Consider the following 27,716-nt stretch of genomic DNA (forward strand, 5'->3'; position numbering starts at 1 on the left):
AAGCTAGCCGCTTAAAATTTTGCACAAATACTTTGGATTGTAAATGAGCCAAATCGGTACATATTTTGATATAGCTGCCATATAAACCGATCTTGGGTCTTGACCTCTTGAGCCTCTAGAGGGCGCAATTCTCGTCCGATTTAACTGAAATTTTGGTGTTTTGTTATGACTTCCAAAAACTATGCTATGTATGGCGCAAATCGGTACATAACCTGATATAGCCGCCATATAAACCGATCTGGAATCTTGACTTCTTGAGCCTCTAGAGGGCGCAATTCTCATCCGATTTGGCAAAAATTTTGTACAACGGCTTCTCTCATGACCTTCAACATACGTGTCTAATATGGTCTGAATCGATCAATAGCTTGATACAATAGCTCTTATATAAACCGACCTCCCGATTTTGTTTCTTGAGCCCCTACAAGGCGCAATTCTTATCTGAACGAACTGAAATATTACACAATGACTTCTACAATGTTCAGCATTCATTTATGGTCCGAATTGGACTATAACTTGTTTTTAACTAGTTTTTTTCGATTTTTTCACACTGTGCATCGCTACATTAAATTAAGAATAGCACGGCCAGCACCAAATCCCACGAGCTTTCGAAGTAAGATGAAGATCAAGATACTTTGTATTGCCCAAGCGTAGAAAACATTGACGACAATGTCAACAGGATAACAGAAGCGAAATGTGGGGGGGGGAGGGTGGTGTTTTATTTCAAAGGTGGTTGTTCTTTTCGAAAAAAAAAATCAGGCCAAGAAAATCCCCGGAAGGCCGGGGTGGCATGCTGACGGTATTTTCGATGAAATTACCACTTATATAAATGTCTACATATCGACAAAATTTGATGTTATAAATTATATTAGCTTCTATCTTTTATATTCATACTGAATATATAACATACGTATATGGTATATAATAGATGACGACATATTCGGAGTGGAACTACGGTGATGGGTCTAAGTAACATTGACAGCCCTTAGACGCTTATGGCTATGTTAAAATCCTCTAGTATTGTTTAACTGCTCTCACAAAACACAAGTTGCAATAATAACATACACCATAGCGCCCCCATGAAATTCACTCAAAAAGAAAGTTTGCGCAAAGAATTTAAATAAAAAGGAAGGAGAGTAAAATGGAGAAAAGTTCTCCAAACAAACATAAAATCTAACCAACAATCAGACGCCATATCACTCAAAAGCAAAAGAAATACGAAATGAACTCACACTCAGAGAGGCAAAAGAGTGAAAAGTTAAATCGATCCCTCAATATAAGTTGTTGGACTATTCGCTGATAGCGGTAGCATTGATGATGGCCACAGAGAAATGCATGAATATTAACTCAGTTCACACTAAATTGTCCCCATCTGAGCTAAGCTAAGCTCTGTGAAGTGAAGTGAGTTCATTGTCAGGTTCATTTCTGTAACTTTTAGATTTGCTTTTGCCATTTGGGGGCAATGATGCACACAACTGGAAAGGTAACAAGTTAAGACCAATGGCATTTCATATTCAGTTCTTTTGCAGCAACACACCAGTATGGTAGTACTAAAAACTTAAGTGTCCATACCTCGGAGTTGATTAACAGTGCTATAAAAAATAAAAAAAAAACGGCAATCCGATAAAAAAGAAAAAAAAAACAAAAACCCATAGAAAGCTATGCAGTGAAATTACCTTTGAAAAGACAAAAGAAAAAGAAAGAAAAGGAACCGAAAGAAACAAGTGTAGAACGGTTAATTACATGATTTGTGGCCAGATAATAGTGGATTTCATAGAAAACAACCATTGGTCGAGTGTTTACGCTAAAAACGAAAAGAAGTCAAACAATAAGAACAAAAGAACATTATAATGGATAACCGTCTACTGTTGGTAGGTGAAAATGTGTTAACTCTTTTTCTATAAGTTTTGCCTTTAGAAATTTTGTCTATAAAATGTGGACAGTTGTGCAGAAAAAAAATATTGGTGGAAATAAATATTACATGGCGAATATTTGATTTTTGTATAAAATATTTGAACCTGGTTAAGAGAAACAATAGCATTTGAAGAAACTCATGCCTTAGGTCTTTTTTTAGATGAATCACATCGAAACTAAGTAATTCAGAATATCGACATTTAATAAACGATTGGTAGAAAAAATGTATTTTCCCTGTGCATCATTATTTTATTGTGCATCATATTTTATTGTATTTACTTGACACATAAGGCTTTATTGGTCATAGGATGACGCCTATTCAGCTTAGGAAAAATTGGTTCAGATCTGTCTGTCACATATACCTACATTTGATCTAATAGCAATGTATGAAAAAAGTACGTGTCTTAAGTCTTTTGTTTTAAGAAAACTTTTAAGACTTTTAAGACTGGTAAATCAATCTTAGCAAAATTTTAAATACAAACGACTTTTCGGATCATCAACAACGATTGTGTTTATTCCAATAAGTTCGTATCATTAGTCTTTTATTTGGGGTAAAGCGTCTAAGATGAAAATTAAATTAAACGACTATAAAATCTGTGGCTTTCGTCAAGCTCTTCTATTTTTAATATTTGAAAAATCTTACAACCTGAAACATGGAATACCACATGCAAAATGTTCAGCCATCAGTCAAAAAAAGACGCCCTACATATGCTCAAAATTCAAAACGGATCATCAAACAGATCATTTTATTAAGTCCGAACTTGTTGCAGTTATTGGAACCCCTCAAATATTGGTCCATTTAGATTCAGACCAAACCCTGTAAAGACGTTGGATGTCATAAACGAGTATCATATCAAGAAGTCAAATCTGAGTATCGGATTATACATGGCACAGATGTTGGAAGTCATAACAGAATGCCACATGCAAAATTTTATCCAAATTGGTTAAAAATTACGCCCCCTAGATGCTCAAGATGTCTGATGCTCAAAAGCAAAATCGTGAAATTGGTTTATATTTTGATCAATGTTAAGCTATGAATCAATTTAGAACTAACTCTGCACTGACGTTGAAAGTCATAACAATAGCCCGGTTTTTTATGCAAGATCGAAATTTTCCTATCTAATATTTGGCATTTTGCAATAAAATTTAATTTTGGAAATATAAAAATACTCGAAAAGTTTGAATAATAAATGGCAAATATCTATTTTGCATAAAAATCCGAACTCCAATCATTACAGAATGCCACATACAAATTTCAGCGCAATTTGTCAAAAATTCCACACTTTAAACGCCCATGAAGTCAAATCAGGTAGTCGGTTTATATGGGAACTATATGAGTTTAAGGGTCTAGTAATACCAAACTCGGACAGTTCTTGGAACTTACAACAGAACGTAACTTGTAAAATTTAAGCCAAATCGGTTAAAAATTGCTCTGCCCATATGTCCTAGATATCAAATCTAGAGATAGTGTTGTAAGGCAGCTATATCAGGTTATGGAACGATCAAAAACGAACTCGGTTCATATGTTGGAAGACATAACTTAATACCTCATGGAAGATTTCAGGCAAATTGGTTACAAATTACGTACTTCTTTGTCCCAGATGTCAACTCGGGAGATGGATCTATAAGGCAAATATATCGAAACCTATACCAATATGGCCCATTTACCCATAAAATATCAATCGAGCATTTATTTTTTAGTTTGTTTTCTTTTTTTTTTTTTCAAAAATACATTGTAAATTGTATCAAATAACAAACTTAAACCATCATTAACAACCCAAAGACTTTCTTCTTCCAACATCTTGTAAGACAACATTTTCCCAAATGGTGTTAAATTCAAAAAAAAAAAAAAATAACGAAGAACTCAAACTAAAGTCCCACTTTTGGCCTGTCTTAACGGGAATGTTGTTTTCCAGCCGGGTATCTCATATGGAACAACATAAATGCTTATGACACCAAGAGCAATGCATGGCAAAAGTGGATCTAGAATATGTTCTAGAACTTTTGCATGCAAACTTGGATAGCCAAGCCAGTCCACTTAGCTAGGCGAAAATAACAACCTGCTCTGCTTGTTATTAAATGAAGACTTCTAAGCAGGAAAACTAAGGCATAGCTGTAAAAGTTAATAACAAAAACATACCAACATGTTTGTATGGTCATAATGAAAGCAACAATAACATACTCGTACAACATGAAACTATGAAACTAAGCTGCCAAGAAAACAACCCCACAAAAAGACGAAAAAACTAAGAATGAATGCAATAGAGCTGCATTAGAGACAGTCTGCCATGTGACGAACAATGCAAAGTCGCACAAAATTGGACACATAAATACCGAGTTAAGATATATATATATATATATATATATATATATATATATATATTTTTTTTTTTTTATGAAGATAAACAAAAAACTTAAGACACAAATTTAGTGAAGGTTTGTGGAAAATTAAATCAAATGTTGTTTACTTTAGTTCTAAAAATAAATAAGTAAAAACAGGCAAAGTCCGAATCTTGGGAACCCACCACCATGGATTCTACTACAAATTTTGCACAAAAAACATAGTTAAAGGACACATGTCCAATTTACGAACAAAATATGTGTCAAATTGGCCAAAAATCTAAGCTTATAGGCCGTAGACGACTAATTGAGAGACCGGTGTATATGGGAGCTATATCAGGTTATGAACCGGTTGAGCCCACACTAACCACGGATTGTAAAAATCGAAAAAAAACAAAAAGTGCAAAATGTTGACCCAATCGGATGGCAATAACGGTTTTCAGCGGCTCAAGATGTCAAATCGGGCGATCGGGTAATATGGGTACTACATCAGTTTTGAATCAGTTTCAACCAATTTGAACCATAGTTGGTACGATAGTTGGAAAACATAGCAGAACACAATGGGGAAAACTTCGGCCTGACTGGATAATAATTTCACATTCTAGAGACTCGAGAAGTCAAGTCGAAGTACCACTTTAAATGGGAGCTATATCCAAACCTGAACCAATTTGGCCCGTTTGCAATTCCAAACGACTAAAAACAATAAGAAGTATCTGTTCAAAATTACGAGCGGCTGGCTTAACGCGTTCGACCGGTATTATGATTTCCACAGACTTAAAGAGGGGCATACTTAGATCGACTTAGAAAGTCAAGACAATATATGTACTTTATGGGTTCGCAGATCAATATTTACAAACAGAAAGGCTGAATTGGTATGGCCCCCATCCTATTGTGGTGGGTATAAAAAGCAATATTTCACTTAAAATCTGAATAGGAAATAATAGATTCGATATCTCAAAAACGCATATCCAAAGTCGGGCGATACTGACTATATAATATCTTACACCTATGTTGCAAGTATAAATTGGGCTATACCATTAAATGGACGCTCTATTTAATCTGAACAGATCATTATGAAATTCAGTGGTTATGTAAATAGTTGTAATATTAGACGCGTTTTATATGTTTTTCACAAATAAGTGTGGCCACTTGCAGAAATATCTCTATTGAGAATGGTAAATGCAAATTTTGTCCATGAACATTCCACTAAGGAACGGGCGCAAACTTCTCACATATCAATGAGTGCAGTCCAATTCAAGTTAAAGCTCAATGATAAGGGGCCTCCTTTTTGTAGCCGAGTCCGAACGGCGTGCCGTAGTGCGACACCTCTTTGGAAAGAAGTTTAACATGGCATAGTACCTCACAAATGTTGCCGGCATTAGGAGGGGAAAACCGCCGCTGAAAATTTTTTCTGATGGTCTCGCCAGGATTCGAACCCAGTCGTTCAGCGTTATAGGCGGACATGCTAACCTCTGCGCTACAGTGGCCTCCTATTGAGAATGGTAAAATAAAATTAAAACCAATTTTTAATAAAAAAAATTGCATGCACAAATCTTTTTAAATTGTATTTGACTGCTATGCCGACACATTTTTTTGCAAATTTAAGTTGTAAATTTTACAAATACTTGCATTTTTTTCCTCGTACTGTTTTCTTCTTATACGACCCTTTTTTTTGTGTGAAAGTAGTTTTTATTGACTCAAATGATGAAAATGTGTGGAAGTAATCAAAACTGCAGAATCAATTCACATTTGCACGATATGACCATCTTTTACCATGATCATTGCTCTGAGTCGGTCAAAAAACGAGGCTTTATTCAGCTCATCCATGTTTTAAGTTCGGACGGGTCGAATCTTATATACCTTCGTCTATGGATCGAACTTGTCAACTACTTTGTCAAGTATAGTATTTTTTGGGCAAACAAAGAATAACGGATAGCATTGCTATTCTCTTGGAGTTTCGAGGTCTGTTCGAAAAATAACCGTTATTTTAAATATATCAAGTTATGGAACGGTTTGGATGTTGGAGACCATAGTAGAAGTTGTTAAGAAAAATTGCAACCAAATCGGACAAGAACTGCGTCCTCTAGGGGCTCAAGAGTTAAAATCGTGAGACTTAATACAGTCTAACGAACAGCGACGCGACGATGGAACCATCACCGACTTTGTCAAGATTGGAAAGATTAGAATAGGTAAAGATCCCAATAGATGCAAAAATCCTAGTACTAAAACATCAGGCAGTGCAGTACCAGGAAGCTCAATGCAGCCTAACGAACAGCGAGACGTCGGTGAGACTATCGCCCACTCTCAAGAAGCCCATTTATTGGAGGACTAATGATTGAGGTCATCCAGATAAACCTCCACCGGAAACAATTATTTATAAAACGTACATTTGCGCCAGATACTTTAAAATGCGTATTTAATTTTATGTGTATTTGATGCTGTGATGGTTTACAATAAACTAACACAAATGCGTCAAGTGAACTGAAAACAATAGAATAATAAAAAATAATAAATAAAATAAAAATTATAATAAAACAAACAAAAAATAGAATAAAAACAAGTAAAAGCGTGCTAAGTTCGGCAGGGCCGAATCTTACATACCCTGCACCATGGATCACATTTGTTCAGTTCTTTTCCCGGTATCTCTTTTTAGGCATATAAAGGATAAGATAAGAAAAGAATTGCTATGCTACTGGAGATATATCAAGTTGTGGTCCGATGTGAACCCTCTAGATGCTCAAAAAGTCAAGAACCCAGATCTGTTTATATGACAGCTATATCAGGTTATAGACCGATTTCAACCATACTTAGCACAGTTGTTGGAAATTCATAACAAAACAGCTCAGGCAATTTCAGCCAGATCGGAAAAAAACTGCGCCCTCTAGTGGCTCAAGAAATTAAGATCCAAGATCGGTTTATATGGCAGCTATATCAAAACGTGAACCAATATAGTCCTTGTACAATTCCAACCGACCTACACTAATCGTATATATAAAATTCAGTTTGTGTTTGTTTGTTCCGTAAAGACTCAAAAACGGCTGAACCGTTGTTGGTCTGAAAGGAAACATAGGCTATATAATTTTTTGATATCGGGAGGGGGCGGACCCAAAAACACCACCCAAAATCAAAAGTGAGCCGATAAGAACAATATGGGTATCAAATGAAAAGTATGCGGGAGTAGATAACGATACAAATTCATGTCTATGTATAGGGGATTACCCCACCCCCACAAAAATGCCCAAAATGGGAACATTAGCCAATCACGGATATATGGGACTCGGTTTGTTTGTTCCGTATAGACTGAAAAACGTCAGAACCGATTTTCTTGAAATTTTCGCATATTGTGTAGGTTGGTCTGGAAAGAAACATAGGCTATATAATTTTTTGGTATCGGAAGGGAGACGGGCCCTCCCCCTTATGCCAAAAACACAACCCAATAACAAAACTGGACCAGTCGGGACAATATAGGTATCAAATGAAAGGTATTGGAGATTATAATACGAATATGGTGTTAAAATTTGAGTCTGAGTACCCATCGGGCCGCCCCAACCCCAAAACTCCCCCAAACAGACATATTGGATGTTAATTTCAATATGGGGCTCAAATGAAAGGTATTCGAGAGTAGATTTCGAATCTGTCACGGTCACGCCACCCCTCAAAAACGCCATTAGACCCATTATGACTATAAAATACTTGGCCAAACCAATTTTCTTTAAATTTTTATAGATTTTCTACGTTTGTCTGGAAGGAAACATAGGCTAAATAATTTTTAGATATCGGGTGGAGGCGGACCCCCCCCCCCCCCCCCCCCTTACCCCAATAACGCCACTCATATCCGAAAGTGGTCCGATGGGCACTATAAGGGTATCAAATGAAAAGTTTTGGAGACCAGAACACGAATGTGATATTAAAATTTGGTTCCAAGTACCCAGCAACAACTCCTTGGGGAAAATTTTTTAAATGACCATTCATGGCATTGTACCTCACAAATGTCGCCAATATTAAGAGGGGATAAACACCGCTTTATCCGGTGTTCTCGCCAGGATTCGAACGCGTTCAGCGTCATAGGCTACAATGGCACGAATTCGATATCCGCATTCAGGGCGAAGGGTCTGCCCTAAAAAGATATAAGAGAGTTAAAGAAGGCGCAGCGGAGCGGGCCCGGTTCGGCTAGAAGGATATATATGTGCATAATTGAAGCGGCTGGCTTTACTCCTTCGAAAGTTAGCGTGCTTTTGACAGACAGACGGACGGACATGGCTAGATCGACTTAAAATGCTATGCCAATCTAGAATATATATACTTTATGCGTTCTTAGACGAATATTTCGAGGAGAATGACGAAATTAGTATACCCCCATCCTATGGTGGAAGGTATAATAGGTTAGGTTAGGTTTTACGCTATGAACATCTGAAAAGGGTATTTTATCAATATTTTCACGAAAAATTTGCACTTTCACAAGGCCAGTACTGCCTCATGGAGCGTTCCAATGCTTTTGCGATCTACTATAGAGTTCTTAACTATAGTCTTGGCTACAATTTTTGTCTTAGTATAGGCCAAAATATTCAAAAATGACAAGGTTAGGTTAGGCTAGTTTGAAAAGAGGGTGCAGATATTAATCCGCACCATGCCACTATGGACATACTCCTAAGCCAGTAATCGGCTTGTTCTGCGCTCTTTAAACTAAAGGGTGATTTTTTTGAGGTTAGGATTTTCATGCATTAGTATTTGACAGATCACGTGGGATTTCAGACATGGTGTCAAAGAGAAAGATGCTCAGTATGCTTTGACATTTCATCATGAATAGACTTACTAACGAGCAACGCTTGCAAATCATTGAATTTTATTACCAAAATCAGTGTTCGGTTCGAAATGTGTTCATTCACCGTTCAGCGATGAGGCTCATTTCTGGTTGAATGGCTACGTAAATAAGCAAAATTGAAAATGAAAATTTTAAATAAGGAATTCCGTTCTACTTACAAAATCCTTAATTGTTTTCAATACCACTTCCCTAAGTTGGTTCATGTCTGGTATTGTATCTCCAGCCGAACAATGAAAAAGAAAATGCTCCAACGTCTCATCATCTTTCCCGCATGTCCTACACATGACAAAAGTCTGAGAAAAAACTGGAAGCTCGATTTTCACCGTAGACCTATGCTCTAGTGTATTTTTTTGCTCAGTAGAAGGTTGGTGAAGACTGCTGCACGAGGTTTTACATAAAAAAAGAATACTTCGATGCCAAAAGGTGCACATTGGCGGTATGCATTGACATCGAGGGGGCGTTTAATAGTGGGCGGACCGACACACTGATCCAATCCTATCCAGGTAAAGGTCCTTAGAGACTGAATAAACTATATACTAAGGAACAGGATCCCACGACATAAAAATAAGGGAGAAAGTGCCACCGGAGGGCATTTTTACCGCCACTCCTATGGGTGACCACCAAGAAAACCTACGGATACGGACTGAGGAAGGATTTGAACCCGTCGACGAAAAAATCATATTTCTAAGGGGAAACGATCCGAATCATCTATGTATTGTAGAAGAGCCGAAAGGGTGTTGGAGATGGCATATGTCAGGGCTAGACCAAGGTGTCTCAATGTTAAGCCAGCGAAGACTTAAACCTGTCTGTTCACGAGGAAGGCGAAGCTGGTACACGTTTCTTTAATAGAACCATTTCGATATCTGCCAAGGTCAAATTCTTAGGAGTGGCCTTGTGGATAGGAAACTGCATTGGAAGTGTCACATTAAGAAGCGTACCGAAAAGGTTCACAAATGTTGGTCACTATGTAGATGGGCCTGAACCTATAGTGCGCTGGATTTACAGGAGCGTGATTAGACCAATACTTACAGTAGTTTGGTGAACTGCAATGGAGAAGAAGTGCAACATAAGGATAATACAACAGGTTCAGAGATCATGTTGGCATCTTGGCATAGACCTACAGATTAAGTGTGGGGCAGCCACTGCAGTTAAGAGACTAAAGGCGATGGGAGAATGGATACCATAGCGATATAAAAGAGGCGATGATAGGAAACCTGGAAGGAATGGAAGAGGTTTCCGATGGGATACCTGAGACGACACTTGTGGTCGAGTGCGAGGTACTGCTGTTAGCGACACAGTCCCGGATTAAAGGAACTATGGTGTAGCCATAAGAAAGATCATGCTACACAGATGGATCAAAGCTACAGGACAGTGTGGGACTTGGGAGTAAATTGAGAACCCACATGCTGAAATATATTTTTGACTGCCAGACCATCATACGGTCCTGCAAGATCGGTTTATGTTGGAGCTTAATCAGGCATTTAACCGATTCAAACCCTACGTAGTACATCTGTTAAATATTACAAAAGAAGTCACAGTTCAAAATGTCAGTCAAATCGGATAAAAAATGCGCTCCTAGAGGCTCAAGAAGTATAATCGAATATAGCTCCCATATAAACCGACCTCCTAATTTGATATCTTGATCCTCTGGAGCTGAAATTTTGCACGTGGTGTTTAATTATGACTTTCACCATCCATGGTTAGTATCGTCCAAATCGGCCCATAACCTGATATAGCTCCCATATAAACCGATCTACCGATTTGTCTTCTATGACCCCTAGTTTGTAAGTTGTAAGTTTTGCCTAATTTGCAGAAATTCGGCACGTCAAGTACATATGCGCACATATGAGTAGCAGACTTCATGATGCCTTTTACTTGTTGTAGTATAGACTTTCAGTAAAACTCCTGAAAAGTAGAATGCGTTTTCTAATTTTATTAACGGAAATATTTAAAATTAATTTAATGAATGACAATTCACCAGAAAGAATGTTGATTTCTTGACCTACATTTAATGATAATGCTGTTGGTGCGATTCAAGAGCTTTAAAAATAGAAAACGGTAACAATGAGAGACAAATAGTAAGAGTAGCAGCAAAGACGACTACAACTACAAGCACACGCTAAAAGAACATGTGCTGATGTATTAGAGATATGCAAAGCTCCAACGACATTTGTACTAATAATATGAGCAACAACATCAACAGCAATACTAACCATCAAAAGGCGGCAAAAACGTTGTGCTTTGACATTTTTTCAAAGAAAAAAATTGTTAAAGATCTTAAGACGGACATAAGAAAAGGTAAACACACAAAATTGACCACAGCACGTACATTCAAAGCATTTAAAAGAGTGAAGACCTGGAGGAATCCATGGCATGAAAGATACATATATTTTTTTTTTATTTCCAAAAGAATTTTTTCTTCAAACATTCCAAAAAAAATATTCCACCCAAAAACAAAGCCACAACACAATTTCGTATTCATCCGAAGAAAAACAAATTGAAACGAAAGAGAAATTTTTTAAAATATTTGTTTATGGGGTATTAAGCTTCAGTTTCACTTCTTTGCGATCTTCCATACTCCCACCATGGGGACAGATTCAACGATCAGTGTACAGTGCCAGTAACAGAACAGTGGTTTCAAACTAAACTATGAGGTCATTGTCCAAGGTGTAGCATATGATTTTGAGATTATGGTACTTTCGAATTTGATATTTATGAATTCTTGTATTTATTTTTGTATGTTGATTTGAGCTATTTTTAACGTGATCTGTAACAAGCAAATATGGGTAGACAGTCTGATATATAGATGAATAGGATGAATCGAGCCGGGGAGTGTATCTGAGTCAGTCGATATACGTTGGATTCAACTTGTATCCTTCCTTACTACGTAAATTTAGTGTAGGTTATAAAGATTGTCCAAAAAAGGGCATATGTCCCAAAGATGTTGAGAAATATGCAAATGCTAATTTTGCCCATGAACATTCCACTAAGGAACAGGGGCAAACTTCTTACATATCAATGAGTGCAGTCCGATTTAAGTTTTAAGCTCTATGATAAGGGCCCACCTTTTTATAGCCGAGTCCGAACAGCGTACCGCAGTGCGACACCTCTTTGGAGAGAAGTTTTACATGGCATAGTACCTCACAAATGTTGCCAGCATCAGGAGGGCACAACCACCGCTGAAAATTTTTTCTGATGGTCTCGCCAGGATTCGAACCCGGGCGTTCAGCGTCATAGACGGACATGCTAACCTCTGCGCCACGGTGGCCTCCAGATGTTGAGATATATAATATATTAAAACATACTTCTATAATTGAATTAACAGTACACATTCTATGATGCAACAAACTCGATAAACAGACACATAAAGAGATGAGAGCGATCAAGGAATGCTTGAACTGGTATAGTGGTAATACGAGATCTGCAATTTTTAACGGGCTCACAGATAGTGAAATGACGATTAAATGAAATGCAAGGTATTCGGGAGTAGATTACAAATTAGGTCTGGAAGAAAAAATAGGCTATATAATTTTTGATATCTGAAGGAAAACACCATCCAAAATCAAAAGTGGACCGATCGGAACAATATGGATATCAAGTGAAAGATATTTGAGAGTTCAATACAAAGATGGTTCTAAAAACAAACCCCAACCCGAAAAGAGAAATACATATTAACTGACCGGATCCAAAGGATGGTTTCTTTGTGCATCACAGCCGCACTGAGAACCACACCATCTGATGCATTGAATTTAATCCTACATCTAACCACAATGTCCAGAGACATAGGACATTGTGGTTACCCAAATTGCAGCGACCACTGCCGTGAGGTTAAGGGAGCTTACTCATTGGTCATGTAGCGGCTACGGACACTGTGCTACCCTTGATACAATATCCGATGTTCCAGGCAGTGTGGATTATACCCTATCTGAGCAGCTTTTTGATAAAAACTATTGTACCACTATTCCTGATAGAACCGATTGGAACTACGATAACTCTGGTTACAGAAGTTACATAGACTTCTTTACGGATGGTTCCAAATTAAACGACCAGGTGGGCTTTGGGGTAAAGATCTGGAACTGGTCATATCGATGAGGTTACCCGACCACTGCAGTGTGTATCAAGCAGAGATCCTTGAATACAGGAAGTGGTGAAATGGCTAAGATATAATGTCATTACGACGATTGGCAGAAATATCTTTTCAGACAGCCAGGCAGCCATTAAATCCCTGGAGAACGTATTTCTGAACATAAAAACCGCAGATCTCTAAATGAGATGGCTGAACTGTTCAAAATTCACCTGTTCTGGGTGCCGGGCCACAGAGATATCCCAGGGAATTCTAAAGCAGTCGAGCTTGCGAGACTACACATTACAGGGATACTGGAATCTGTGGGTATGCCTCTAGCGACATGAAAGCTCGATTTTCAGGACTAGGCCTGAAGGGCAACGAATGATAGATGGTCACAAACAGGGGACTGTAAGCATTCCAAAGTTATATGACCTCATCTAGACTTGAAGAGAGCTACTGCTTTACTGTCATTGGCTAGAACAGACGTCTCAGTCACTGTGTCCGTCATAACAGGTCACTGTCTAATCGAAAAACACGCTGGCAGACTGAAGGTTGCCAGCAAAGACTTTTGCAGAAGCTGTGAGGACATCGAAGAAGAAGAGACTATAGAACAACTTCTGTGTGTGTGTCCCGCACACTTTAGGTTCTCATTTCTTTTAGAACCTGTCTGATTTAGCGGATGTGAACATTCGCAAGTTATTGGGCTTTTTAAAGCGATCTGGATGGTTCAACGGTAGGAACTAGAAGGCATCTTCCGCGAACAACACCCCAAACACACATTTTGACCGATCATGACAATATGGAACTCGAATAAAAGGTTTTTCGCTGTAGAATACGAATCTGATAAAAAATTTTGAGTCCAAGTATTCTTTGGGCCGCCCAAACCTTAAAACCTCCCATAACAGTATGATATTTGACACAACAGAAAGGTATTCGGAAGAAGAAAATCACTATGACTGTTAACTTTGGATCCAATGATCTGGGAGGAGGTTCTGTTTCTTAAACCACAGCAAATAGGCTAACTAATCGATGATAACAATGTGGTGATCAGGCGAGATTATTTCTTTAATAGAGTACGAATATACAAGTTTGTGCTTAACGGGAAGGCGCAACAAAGGAACACAGAATCAGAGCTATTGGAGAGTAGGCTATATTACATAAGGGAAATTTTTTAAGTGTTTTGAAAGCGAAAATGTAGTAAAGCGGATTTGATTGAAATTGTAGCTAAACGATAAGAGTCTCCTTTTCATAGTCGAGTCCAAGTGACAAGCCGATAAGCACTAAGTTTTGTACTGAAGTCTTGCATGACTTAGTTATTCAAAATTATTGAAGGGATAACCACTGCTGAAAACTTTTTCTGATATTTCTAAAAATATTTGTTTACTTTTTACCGTTTTACTTTTTTATTCTGGGACAAGCTTTCACATTATGCTACCTTAGATACAATTTTCCAAAAAATTTTCAAAAATGAGGTTCTTTCGAAAGGTATTTGAGAGATAAATACAAATTTAAATACTTTAAAAATTTGGACCATGCCAAGGGGGGCCGCAAACATCTAAGGGTGTATTGAAGCACCCCGGGCCAGCTAATGGGAAGTAAATATGAATAGCATACATAGGCTTTACGAGGTTTCTTTATAGAATTGGTAGATTGGCACAACACGCGGATTACTGTTTTCGGTGTATGTCCGCAAGGACATGAACGGGATAAATTCCATACCCTCTTCTTCCACTTAATCTAATTGTATGTGGCACAGTCGTTAGAAGTCGTAACAGAACACCGAATGCAAAATTTCAGCAAATCGAACAAAAGTTGCGAGTTGTAAGGACTCAAGAAGTCAAATCGGTTTATATGGGAGCTATATCAGCTTATAGTCCGATTTCAAACATACTTATCACACTTGTTGAAAGTCATAACAAAACACCTCATAAAAAATTTTAGTCAAATCGGATAAGAATTGCTCCGCCTAGAGGCTCAAGATGTCAAAATCCCTAGATCGGTTTATATGGCAGCTATATTAGGTTATGAACCGATTTTGGCCATACTTAGCACAGTTGTTGGAAGTCATATAAAATGTCAGCAAAACTGGTAATAATTGGTCCGTCTAGAGGCTCAAAAAGTCAAGATCCAAGATCGGTTTATATGGCAGCTATATCCAAACATGAACCTTTATGACCCATTTACAATCCCAACCGACCTACACCAATAGAAAATATTTGTGCAAAATTTAATGCGCCTAGCTTCACTCCTTCGAAAGTTAGCATGCATTCGACAGACGGACGAACAGACGGATAGATCGACTTAAAATGTCATGACGTTCAAGAATATATATACTTTATGGGGTCTTAGATGCATATTTCAGAGAACACTGGGAACTATTCTAGATATCCGACCCATTGACGTAACGATTAAGTGTGAGGCTGCCACTGCGGCTATGAGACTTAAGGCGTTGGGAGAATGGATAGAGGATGCAAACAGCTCATGCCATCGCGGTATAATCGAGGCGACGATAGGAAACCTGGAAGGAAGGGAAGAGGTTTCCGATCGGATACCTGAGATGAACTTGAGGTCGAGTGTGAGTCACTGCTGCCAGCGGCACAGGCGCAGTTTTGGATTGGCAGAACCCTAGTATTGCAATCTGGAAGATCATGTCAAACGGATGGATCAAAGCTAGAGGACAGAGTGAGCTTGGGGGTCCACATTGAGAACCCAGGGACTGACATCTGTTTTAGACTGCCTAACCATAATACGGTCCTGAGGCGGAGATCCGGGCGATCACGAAATGCGTGAGGTGGTGTGGTGCTAACGCGAGGACTTCGAGTGTGAACATCTTTACGGACAGAAAAATTGTTATCAGGGCAATAACAACCAGCACGGTAAGGTCACGAACAGTCTTGCAATGTAAGAAGGAGATTAACGCCTTCTCTGAGGATGACAAAATTCGCATCGTTTGGGTGCCGGGCCATAACGGAGTAAGGGGGAATGAAGGGGCAGAAGATTTGGCAGTGAAGACCAGAGGACTGCCCTCAATGAACTTTGTTAACCCGAAGCCTTTCGGGTCGACGCAGTCCGAGTTAAGGGAGTGGGCGACGAATGCGCAAGCAACATTGTGGAACAGCGAAACTGTGGATCGGACGGCGAAAATCCTATGGGGGATCCAGATCGTGAGAAGACCAGGCTATTACTGAAAGGAAGTAAGAAGGAGGTCAGTATAGCTTTCGGTATCATAAAGGGACACATAGGACTACGAACTCACTTATGTTAAATCGGTGCGGCAGTGATAGCATGTGTAGGGCATGCGGGGAAGTTGATGAGATGTTGGAGCATTTTCTTTGTCATTGCCCGGCTTTCGCGTCTAACAGATACCGGCACTTAGGTTGGGACCCAATACCAGACATGCGCCAACTTAGGGGAGTGGTATTGAAAACAATTAAGAATTTTGTAAGTAGCACGGAATTCCTAACTTGGATTTTCTTTTTCGAGGTTACTTTTGTTTGGTATTTAGAGCGCGATTTCTGGCTTATGTGTATATCCATAGTGGCATGGCTATATCAGGTTATGAACCGAGGAGGGTGCAGATGTTAATCCTTTTAAACCTAACCTAGATGCATATTTTGTGGTGTTACAAAAGGAATGACGAAATTAGTACACCCCCATCCTATCATCCTATGGTGGAGGGTATAAAAATGGTGACGAATACAATGCGAACACATTCCGTAGAAGTGGTACTGAATACTGCTGTGTCAATACCAATATCGCTTCAATTAATTGCCAATTATATTAAATACTCACGAAATGGGAACCAATCAAATCTGTTTCAATGATGTTGTCTTTGTTGCGTGTTGTTGTGTATTTTTGTTAGGCTTTTGCTTGTGTTCTAGCAAAGAATGGAGTACTAGGCTCTAGGTGTATGTCCATAGTGCCAATAGAACTTCGCTACTTGGATTCAGATCATTGATAAGCGTCTTATATTTTACAGCCGAGTCCTACACCCCCTTTAGAAAAATGTTAGATGCCTTATGCTCATGGGATCATCTCAAATTGTGCAAATCTTGTCTCGATTTTTAACGAGCTAGAAATTAAAAAAAAACTACAAAAACAATGCAATACAACGGAATTATTAAGTATGCTATGTAGAAATTGTCGCAATAACGTTATATTTGTTGCCTAAAAAGTAATTGCGGATTTTTCATATAGTCGGCGTTGACAATTTTTTTCACTTAAAGATGAGCCACGTTCAGGCCGGCCAAATGAAGTTGATGATGACCAAATCAAAGCATTAATCAAATTGGATCGTCATGTAACTGAGCGTGAGATAGGAGAGAAGTTAAATATACCAAAATCAACCGTTCATTATCACATAAAAAGTCTTGGACTGGTGAAAAAGCTTGATATTTGGGTACCACATGTATTGAAAGAAATTCATTTAACAAACCGAATCAACGCTTGTGGTATGCACCTTAAACGCAATGAATTCGATCCGTTTTTAAAACGAATCATAACTGGAGATGAAAAATGGATTGTTTACAACAACGTTAGTTGAAATCGATCATGGTCCAAGCATGGTGAACCAGCTCAAACCACTTCAAAGGCTGATATCCACCAAAAGAAAGTTATGCTGTCTGTTTGGTGGGATTGGAATGGTGTGGTATATTTTGAGCTGCTTCCAAGGAACCAAACGATTAATTCGGATGTTTACTGTCAACAATTGGACAAATTGAATACAGCCATCAAGGAGAAGCGACCAGAATTGGTCAATCGTAAAGGTGTCATATTCCACCAGGACAAAGCTAGACCGCACACATCTTTGGTCACTCACCAAAAACTGAGTGAGCTTGGCTGGGAACTTTTGATGCATCCACCATATAGCCCTGACTTTACACCATCAGACTACCATTTATTTCGATCTTTCCAGAACTCCCTAAATGGTAAAACTTTCGGCAATGATGAGGCTATAAAATCGCACTATGTTCGGTTTTTTGCAGATAAAGGCCAGAAGTTCTATGAGCGTGGAATACTAAATGTTCCAAAAAGATGGCAAAAGGTTATCGAACAAAATGGCAATTATATATTTGATTAAAGTTCATTCTAAGTTTTATTAAAAATGCATTTACTTTCTTTTAAAAAATCCGCAATTACTTTTTAGGCAACCAATAAATGCAATAATGCGTCTACTTTATTTTATGTGCTTAATTTGATTTTGTTTTTAAATGGCCTATTTAAAAATTATTAATTTCAAGTTTCAAATTTATAGTTCTAATATTCAATAATTATCCTCTTACAAATTTCATTCCAAGATATTGTGAAAGTTGGCAATGCAATAACAACATAACGAAATCACAAATTGTTTACGTTTTTATTTTCAACTGACAAAGCTTTCTTTTGTCATTATCTTCAAGTGTTACAACCTTATTACAATAATTAAGTGTGTCACATTGCTTAGATAAAATTCAAATACAGCCAAACAATGCAGTTTTACTTTCAAAACACTGTGCGCTTGCTGGATGAAACGACAACAACATAAAACAAACATCCACTTGAGAGGTCACTTTTAATTTCATTTCAACCAAAAAATGAAATGAAAAAAATAAAAGCCAAAACCCAAACTGAACTGTGCTGAACTCAGCACATGACACACTCAGAAATTTCTCTTTTCTGACTTAACCCTCCCTCCGCTCATCGCTTTTGCAATCTTTGCTGAGACAAAAAAGAAAATTACCTGAATATTTCGTAGGCTTTGTTGTCTGCGGAAAACTTCAGTTTATGTAAATCGTAAACAATGAAGAAACTCTAGGGTACTAGGGGAGGAGAGTTTGAGGAATGAAAAATTTGTTGTTAATTATATGATTTATTGTGGCAATAACAAATTGTTTATGCTTCTACAAAACTTGAAATGCCTTAACATGTGTATGTTATGCTGCTCTTCAGCCGATGATTGTGAAAGAGAAAGCTTTCTTCCAGTTGCCCTTGTTTCTGTTGTTGTTGTTGTTGTTTTTTTATAACAACAAAACCCCTTTCCAATCGATAGATCTTCTAAACACCAACATAATTTCCATTTACCATTGGAGCCATTCATCAGACTCTAGTTTGTTGTTGGATGGTTGGTTGGCTGGCACGTTGGTTGTTATCCACACTTCCACGATAGTAAGTAGCAACAAAAATCATAACAATCGTTATCTTTGATTTTTGTTGTTGTTTTTTTACCTACCGAATTTTGTTTCTGCATGTGTATATGTGTTTGCTAAGTTCCATTTCTTTTTTGATGAGGTATTCTGTTTTGTTTTCTTAACAACTTTCGCCATTGATTTTTATACAATGTCATTTCGTTAAAAAAAAGTCATGTCTTTGTTTTTTTTTTTTGCAAATGGTTGAAATTCCATGGAAAAAAGTATTTCCCCTCTCTTCGGAAGCTGAGAGAGAACTATTTCATAACTGAATACGCTGGTAAGCTCGATAACAATTGAAAATATTATGTGTGTAGGCAATGGAATTCAATAAAAAATTGATGCTTCGCCTCAGTGTAAGTTAGATTTTTATTATTATTTATAGTGGTGAAGGGGAGTAGCCATTGAAAATTTCTTATTTAACACCTGCCACGATATTGTGACTCAATGACATGGCAGCATTTGAAGAGAGTTCGTTTCGTACAATTAACAAGTTTGTGTCTTAAGTCTTTCGTTTGCTTCAACGATTGACATTGTTATTTCTAAATCAAAAAACACATAAAGGGGAATATATATTTAAAGAAAAAGAAAATTATAAATATTGGGGAAGGCAGTTTATTGATTTGGCGTGAACAACCATAAGTGTGTTAAAATAGGTTAAAAATAGTTTTAAATCCGCCTATATAATTGATGGTTTTGGTTACAACTTGATTACGACTTGGTAGATTACACAAAACAAGTAAAAAGGCATTAGGTTCGGCCGGGCCGAACTTTGGATACCCACCACCTCGGGTATATATGTAAAGCCCCTTTTGTCACAATCCGGTGAAAATTGGATAACTAATGCACCCAAATTCGGCACGGACATTGAGTGGTCTAATAAATATAAGTCACTGTTGAATTTTATATTTCAAATTTCAACAAAATCGGGTAATAAATAAAGCTTTTATGAACTTCAGACCCTTAACCAGCACATCGGTCTATATGACAGCTATATCTAAATACAGTCCGATCTGAACTATATTTGAGTCGCATGTTGGGAAGCGTAAAATTACTCACTGTTTCAAATTTCAGCGAATCGGTTAAAAAATAAAGCTTTTATGGGCTTCAGATCCTGCATCGGGAGAACGGTCTGTATGGCAGCTATATCCAAATATAGTCCGATCCGAACCATATTTGGGAAGGATGTCAGGAGACCTAAAGCCACCCACTATTTCAAATTTCAGCGAAATCGGGTAATAAATAGAGCCTTATGGGCTTCAGACTCTTTAACGGCAGATCGGTCTATATGACAGCTATATCTAAATATAGTCCGATCCGAATCATATTTGGGTCCTATGTTGGAAGACGTAAAGCTACTCACAGTTTCAAATTTCAGCGAAATCGGTTAAAAATAAAGTTTTTATGGGCTTCATATCCTTTATCGGCAGATCGGTCTATATGGCAGCTATATCTAAATATAGCCCGATTTGATCCATATTCAGCGCAGATATGGGGAGGCTTAAAATAACCCACTGTTTCAAACCGAACCACTGTTGGTAACCGAAGTTACATAGACTTCTATACGGATGGTTCCAAACTAAACGACCAGGTGGGATTTGGGGTGTACTTTAAAAATCTAGAACTGGTCATATCGAAAAGGTTACCCGACCACTGCAGTGTGTATCAAGCGGAGATCCTTGCAATTAAGGAAGTGGTGGAATGGCTAAGATATAACAATTGGCATAAATATCTTTTCAGACAGCCGGACAGCCATTAGATCCACGGAACTACCTTACCTACCCTATTCCAGGGATACTGGAATCTGTGGGAATGCCTCTAGCGACATGTAACAAAAGTTTTCATGACCAGGCCCGAAGGACAACGAATGATAGATGGTCACAAAAAGGGAGCATTCCAAAACTATGTGACCTCATCTAGACTTGAAAAGATCTACTGCTTTGCTGTCATTGGCTAGAAAAGACTTCTTAGTCATTGTGTCCGTCATGACAGATCACTGTCTAATCGAAAAACATGCTGACAGACTGAAGGTTGCCAGCAGAAGAAAAAGAGACTATAGAACACCTTCTTTGTGTTAAGGAGTTTCACTTTAGGTTCTCATTACTTTGAGAACCTGTCTGATTTAGCGGATGTGAACGTTCGCAAGTTGTTGGGTTTTTAAGGCGATCTGGAAGGTTCAACGGCAGGAACTAGAAGGCATCTTCCTTCTTCTGTTCCTGTGGTATCACAATGGATGAAATCGTCTAAGTTAGTCTGATGGCAGACTGCCACTTAAACCTAACCTAACCTAATAAAATATATAATATAATATAATATATAATATAATAAACCTAATGGATTCAATTGCTGATAAAACGTGTAATATATTGCATTAACATTTTTATTATACCCTCCACCATAGGATGAGGGTATACTAATTTCGTCATTCTGTTTGTAACACCTCGAAATATGCGTCTGAGACCCCATATAGTATATATATTCTTGATCGTCTTGGTCGACCGTCCGTCTGTCTGTCGAAAGCACGCTAACTTTCGAAGGAGTAAAGCTAGCCGCTTGAAATTTTGCACAAATACTTCTTATCAGAGTAGGTCGGTTGGGATTGTAAAGGGGCCAAATCGGTCCATGTTTTGATATAGCTGCCATTTAAACTGATTTTGGGTTTTGACTTCTTGAGCCTCCAAAGGGCACAATACAGCATTATATGTCTGAAAACTGCAGCAAAATATAAGGTTTGTCTGACATGCAATTTAAACCCCTAGCCTTTGTTGCAAAACGCCCTTTTGTGGTCGTATAGGACAATATTTGCCTTTTTCGCCCTCCCCAAAATCTTAAATTTAATGATCAATTTCCTGTAAAAAAAAAAGAAAAAAAACACCCGATATTTTTCGTTTTCATAGTAATTCCAAATTTGTCCATGAACATTCCATTAATAAACATGGGAAAACTTCTGACATATCAATGATAAGGGACCTCCTTTTTGTCGCCAGCATTAGGAGGGTATAACCATCGTTGAAATTTGATGTTCACGCCAGGACTCGAACCCAAGCGTTCAGCGTCATAGGCGGATATGCTAATCTTTGCGCTACGGTGTCCTCCAAAGGTTTCATAGTGGATACCTTGTATCTCCTGCCGAAAAGAACAACTTCCATCTAATGCGATGTTACGCCCATTTTGCACTCGTACTTCCTCGAAGAATGTCTCTGAGAATGCCACGAAATATACTCCCGGCGTCATCAGCAGAAAGGCAAGGCGATAGATATATGTATGTCGGAGCTATTCGATTACTAAACTTAAAACGAAACAGAGCAGCAACGATTGTTGTCATAATACACTACATAGGGTGATCAACGATTTCGCCTTTAAATCGCCAGAATGGTACACCTCTTTCAGAGTGACTTAAAGACAAAACCCTTTTGTTTTCGTTAAGCACGGGTTCCTTATGGAATGAAAGGAGTAGTTTTCATTCTATAGGTTTCTTCATCCCATTAGTATTGGACGAAGCAAACAAACTATATCTTCCCTAACCAGGAAGCCAGTCTATCGAACGCCGCATGTAATTTGATTGGTGAAACATTATCAATTTCTGGCGATTTAAAGGCGAAACTGTTGATCACCCAAAGTAGTGTATTACGACAACAATCGTTGCTGCTCTATTTCGGTTTAAGTTTAGTGATCGAATAGCTCCCACATACATACATCTATCGCCTGATTTGAACTTAGTGGGAGATATTCCCGCACTTTAATTATAAGAATTTTATATTCTTGTTGTGCGGGTGTAAATAAACAAATTACAAATTAAATAAAAAAGCATGTATCGACCGATTTTCCTAATTTTTGCCCAGAATTTTATCTAAATTAATGCAGGTTTATCTCTATATCTAGCAAATATACAATTCACCCGATTTTTACTTATAGAACCAAAGCAGCGCATTTATCAATCAATCTTTCCATTTATACACTGCACCCACGAGGTTTAATCGAAATCGGTTCAGTCAGTAAATCAAAGAAAGCTATTGTAATTTATCAACGAAATTTTTTTAATTATCATATTTTTTCATTGCAGAAAATACTTTCGTTTGTCCTGCTCTCCTCCTCGGTGGCCACACAACAGCCTACTCTACAACAACAACCCACACAGCAGGGTGATTATGGTGAAGAGCCACCAGAGGGTTACTATGCCTTTGTGGAATCTCCCAATGCCATACCGCCTAAAGTAAGGCCTCCACCCTACACCCATGTGAACGTTGATTGCAAAAATGTGGCCAATTTGAAGAAAGTGGCCGTGTCGGTGAATAATATTTGTGGCGATTTAAATAAAGGACAGATTCCAAAGAATCCCATGAAGCAAAATGTGCTAGGTGAACCGTATCCATTGTAAGTATAGTACATTAATTACCGATGGAAAGCCCCTGAATTATTTCAAATCTTATTTGCAGTGAATTGATACGCAATCATACTCTAAAATTCCTATCGAAAACCTTGCCGGTTCTTCAAGCCGATGATACATTACCCAAGGTTACCCAAATTCTTAGAGATGATCCAGTGGAACCGGTGGATAACAATAACATTGATCAATCGTATGGAGTGCGTAATAAACGTGAAGCAGTTGCCCCCAAAGTAGAGGGCAAAAATGAAAATCATGATTATGGTTATTTCGATCCTGCCTTAGATGAAGAAGAGCGTGCCCAAAAGGATAACAGTGAAGCTGAACGTAAGCCTCGCAAATTCTGTGATGGAGGAGGAATGTAAGTTGTGAGTTGAAAAAAAAATTGATAAATGTTGAAACAAAATATTTCGTTGCAGTTTCTGCACCATCTACAAGGCCATTCAAGGCGATACTTCCTCAGCACCTTCTGCTTCTCCTCTTACCGCTGAGCGACGTGAAGAAATCGGTCCCATACGCTATGAAGGCCCACCCACACCCTGTCCAGCCAAGGTGGAATATGCCACACCTGTTTTTGCCAAGAACTATCAAGGATCCTGGCGCTATGTGGTGCAAATTCCTTATGAAGGTTATTTCACACAAACCATAGAGGTTACTCGCTGCATACAGGCCAGATGTCATTATCTGGATGGTGGTTGCCTATCGTCTCCTCGATGGGTCAGTTTATTGGTGGCCGAAATATTCTACCCCAATGCCGAGGACACTGTGCCCTCGCAGACATCTACCACGACACAAGCGCCCTCGGTACAAGATTTTCAAGCCTATCAACAGTATTTGCAGAAGCGTGCCGGTGTTGCCACTGGCTCCGATGGCAATAACCACAATGGAGCCGATTTCAATCAACATTGCGATGGGCATGACGAAATTGGTTGCTTCCAAGTGAGATTGTACTATGACTGGTTCTTGATTCCCGGCTCTTGCAAATGTTGGCGTCCCGACTACTTTGCCAAGTATGTGCGCAGAAAGTCTGTGGCCGACTTGTAAGGCAATACGCAACCATTCGGCATTACGCAAAATTTCCGAAGCGTTCAAGCTATCAGCCAAGTCCTTGCTTAATTTACACTAATTTATTTAAATTAACAATTTTCTTAGATTTAAGTACGTATTAAAGTTCCAATTAATTTATTTATGCCCTGCTCAAACAGCAGGGCTTTAAGTTATAAGTTTCCCCTCTGATGAAGATCACATTCTGAAAATCCTTTGGCCTCTATATTTCACTACTGAATATCTAGATGTCTCTCCATTGGATTCTTGAGAGTCTGAATTTCGTTTTATACCCTCTCGACTGACAGGTTAATTTAACATATTATTGCGTAATATCTTTCATTAGTTATAATATGGCAATCTTAGGAAAAGGTTAATGCGGAGAATTCCTATAAAATCCGATACACTTACCCAGCTTAAAGTTATAATAATTACAAAATATAAATATTACTCTACAAGATACTACTAAATACAGATATTAATAAAAATATAAAAACAATACCGATGTTTGCGCAATCTATTTTTGTACCCACCATCATAGGATAGGGTTATACTAATCTAGTCATTGCATTTGTAACACCTCAAAATAATGCTCTGCGAACCTATAAAGCGTGTATATTCTGGATCGTCTCGTCATTCTGAGTAGTTATAGCCATGCCCGTCCGTCTGTCGAAATCACGATAGCGGTCGAACGCGTAAAGCTAACCGCTTGAAATTTTGCACAGATAGTTACTATTAAAGTAGGTTATTTGAGATTGCAAATGTTCTATATTGGTTCAGATTTGGATATAGCTTTCATATAAACCGATCTACCGATTTGACTTCTTGTACCCCTGGAAGCCGCAATTATGCTGAAATTTTGCATGCAGTGTTCTATTACGGCTTCCAACAACTGTGCCAAGTACGGTTCTAATCGGTATATTGCCTGATATAGCTCTCATATAAACCGAACCCCCTATTTGACTTCTTGAACCCGCCGAAGCCACAATTTTTGATAGATTTAGCTACATTTTTGCACATGGTGTTCTGTTATGACTTCCAACAACAGTGCCAAGTACGGTTCAAATCGGTTTATAAACTGATGTAGCTCCCTTATAAACCGATCTCCCGAATTGACTTCTTGAGCCCTTACAAGCCGCAGTTTTTGTCCGATTTGGCTAAAATGCTGCTGTTCTATTACCACTTTCAACAACTGTGCCAAATAGGTCCAAATCGGTCCATAACCTGATATAGCTCCCATATATACCGGTGTCTCAAATCCCAAAAGCCGTAAGTTTTGTTGGTTTGACAGAAGTTTGGTGTGTGGAATAAAATTATGCCCTTCAACTAAATTACTAATCGTTACTACAGAAAGAGGCAGACTATCTGGCTCCTCGACTGGCCAAAATTTTCACAGCGTGCCTAGGACTTGCATATACTCCCAAAGCCCGGAGAGGCAAGTTATGCGACGCCAAAGGCCTACAGACCCATAAGCCTTACGTCCTTTCTACATAACCATAGAACGCATTGTGGACACCATGATAAAGAGTAAGACATCCAGCGAACTACTTAAATACAAACAGCATGCCTATGTCAAGGAGAAGGTCGGTGAAGATTGCCCTGCACGAGGTTGTGCATAAAATAGAAGAATCCTTCGATGCCAAAACGTGCACACTGGCGGTATGCATTGACATCGGGGTGGGGGGCTTTTAGCAATGTGCGGACCGACACACTGATCCAATCCTTAGACCAGTACCGGGTGGACCCGGTCCTTAGAGACTGGATAAACCATATGCTAAGGAGCAGGTAGATAAATTGTGTGGCATAAATATAAGGGAGAAAGTGGCACAGGGCATGTCATAAGGGGGCATTTTATCGCCACTCCTATTGTTGACCACCATAAATGACCTATCACGGATGATGACTGAGGAGGGATTTGAACCCGTGTGCTACGCAGACGATGTAATAATACTACTATGCAGAAGGGCCGAAAGGGTCTTGCCTATGACATATGACTGGGCCAGACAAGGAAGAAGAAGGTGGGCCAGTTTTACGCACCACGTTTCCTCAATAAGACGATTTCGATATCTGACAAGGTAAAATACCTAAAAAAATGGGCACTATGTAGATATTCCACTGGCTCTATAGGAGCGTGATTAGACCAATACTTACTTATTCCTCATCATTTTGGTGGAGTGCTATAGAGAAAAAGTACAACAGGTTCAGAGAACATGTTGTCTTGGTATAGGCGAAACGATGAGGACCAAGCCCACTAGGGCACAGGAGACTATTCTAGATATCCGACCCATTGACATACAGATTAAGTGTAAGGCAGCCACTGCGGCTATGAGACTTAAGGCGATTGGAGAATAGATTGAGGATGGGAGCAGCTCATATCATCGTGGTATAATCGAGGCAACGATAGGAAACCTGGAAGGAAGAGAAGAGGATTCCGATCGGATACCTGAGATGAACCTTGAAGTCGAGTGCGAGGCACTGCTGCCATCGGCACAGTCTTGGATTGACGAAACCCCAGTATTGCCATCAGGAAGATCCTATTTCACGGATGGATCAAAGCTGGAGGACAGAGTGGGCCTGGGGGTTTATATTGAGAACCCGGGGACTGAGATCTGTTTTAGACTGCCTACCATAATACGGTCCTGAGGCGGAGATCCGGGCGATCACGAAATGCTTAAAGTGGTGTGGTGCTAACGCGAGGACTTCGAGTGTGAACATCTTTACCGACAGTAAAATTGCCATTAGGGCAATAACAACCAGGAGGGTAAGATCACGACTGTCTTGCAGTGTAAGAAGGAGATTAACGCCTTCTCTGAGGATGGCAAAATCCGCATCGTTTGGGTGCCTGACCACAACGGAGTAAGGGGAAATGAAAGGGCAGACGATTTTGCGGTGAAACCCAGAGGACTGCCCTCAATAAACTTGGTTAACCCGAAACCTTTCGGGTCGACGCAGTCCGAGTTAAGGGAGTGAGCGACGAACAAGGAA

General features: G+C 38.8%; 1 protein-coding gene across 1 annotated transcript; it reads left to right on the forward strand.

Moving 5' to 3' along the window:
- The first annotated feature begins 1,531 nt into the window (after positions 1 to 1,531).
- On the forward strand, positions 1,532 to 25,230 carry LOC106083729 (uncharacterized). Its single transcript, XM_013246948.2, has 4 exons — positions 1,532 to 1,868; positions 23,367 to 23,677; positions 23,740 to 24,048; positions 24,107 to 25,230. The coding sequence occupies exons 1-4, from the start codon at positions 1,848 to 1,850 to the stop codon at positions 24,729 to 24,731; spliced, it is 1,266 nt and encodes a 421-aa protein (XP_013102402.2). The 5' UTR covers positions 1,532 to 1,847; the 3' UTR covers positions 24,732 to 25,230.
- The last annotated feature ends 2,486 nt before the right edge of the window (positions 25,231 to 27,716 follow it).

The sequence above is a fragment of the Stomoxys calcitrans genome, chromosome 5, assembly GCF_963082655.1.
Source record: "Stomoxys calcitrans chromosome 5, idStoCalc2.1, whole genome shotgun sequence".
Taxonomy (NCBI): domain Eukaryota; kingdom Metazoa; phylum Arthropoda; class Insecta; order Diptera; family Muscidae; genus Stomoxys; species Stomoxys calcitrans.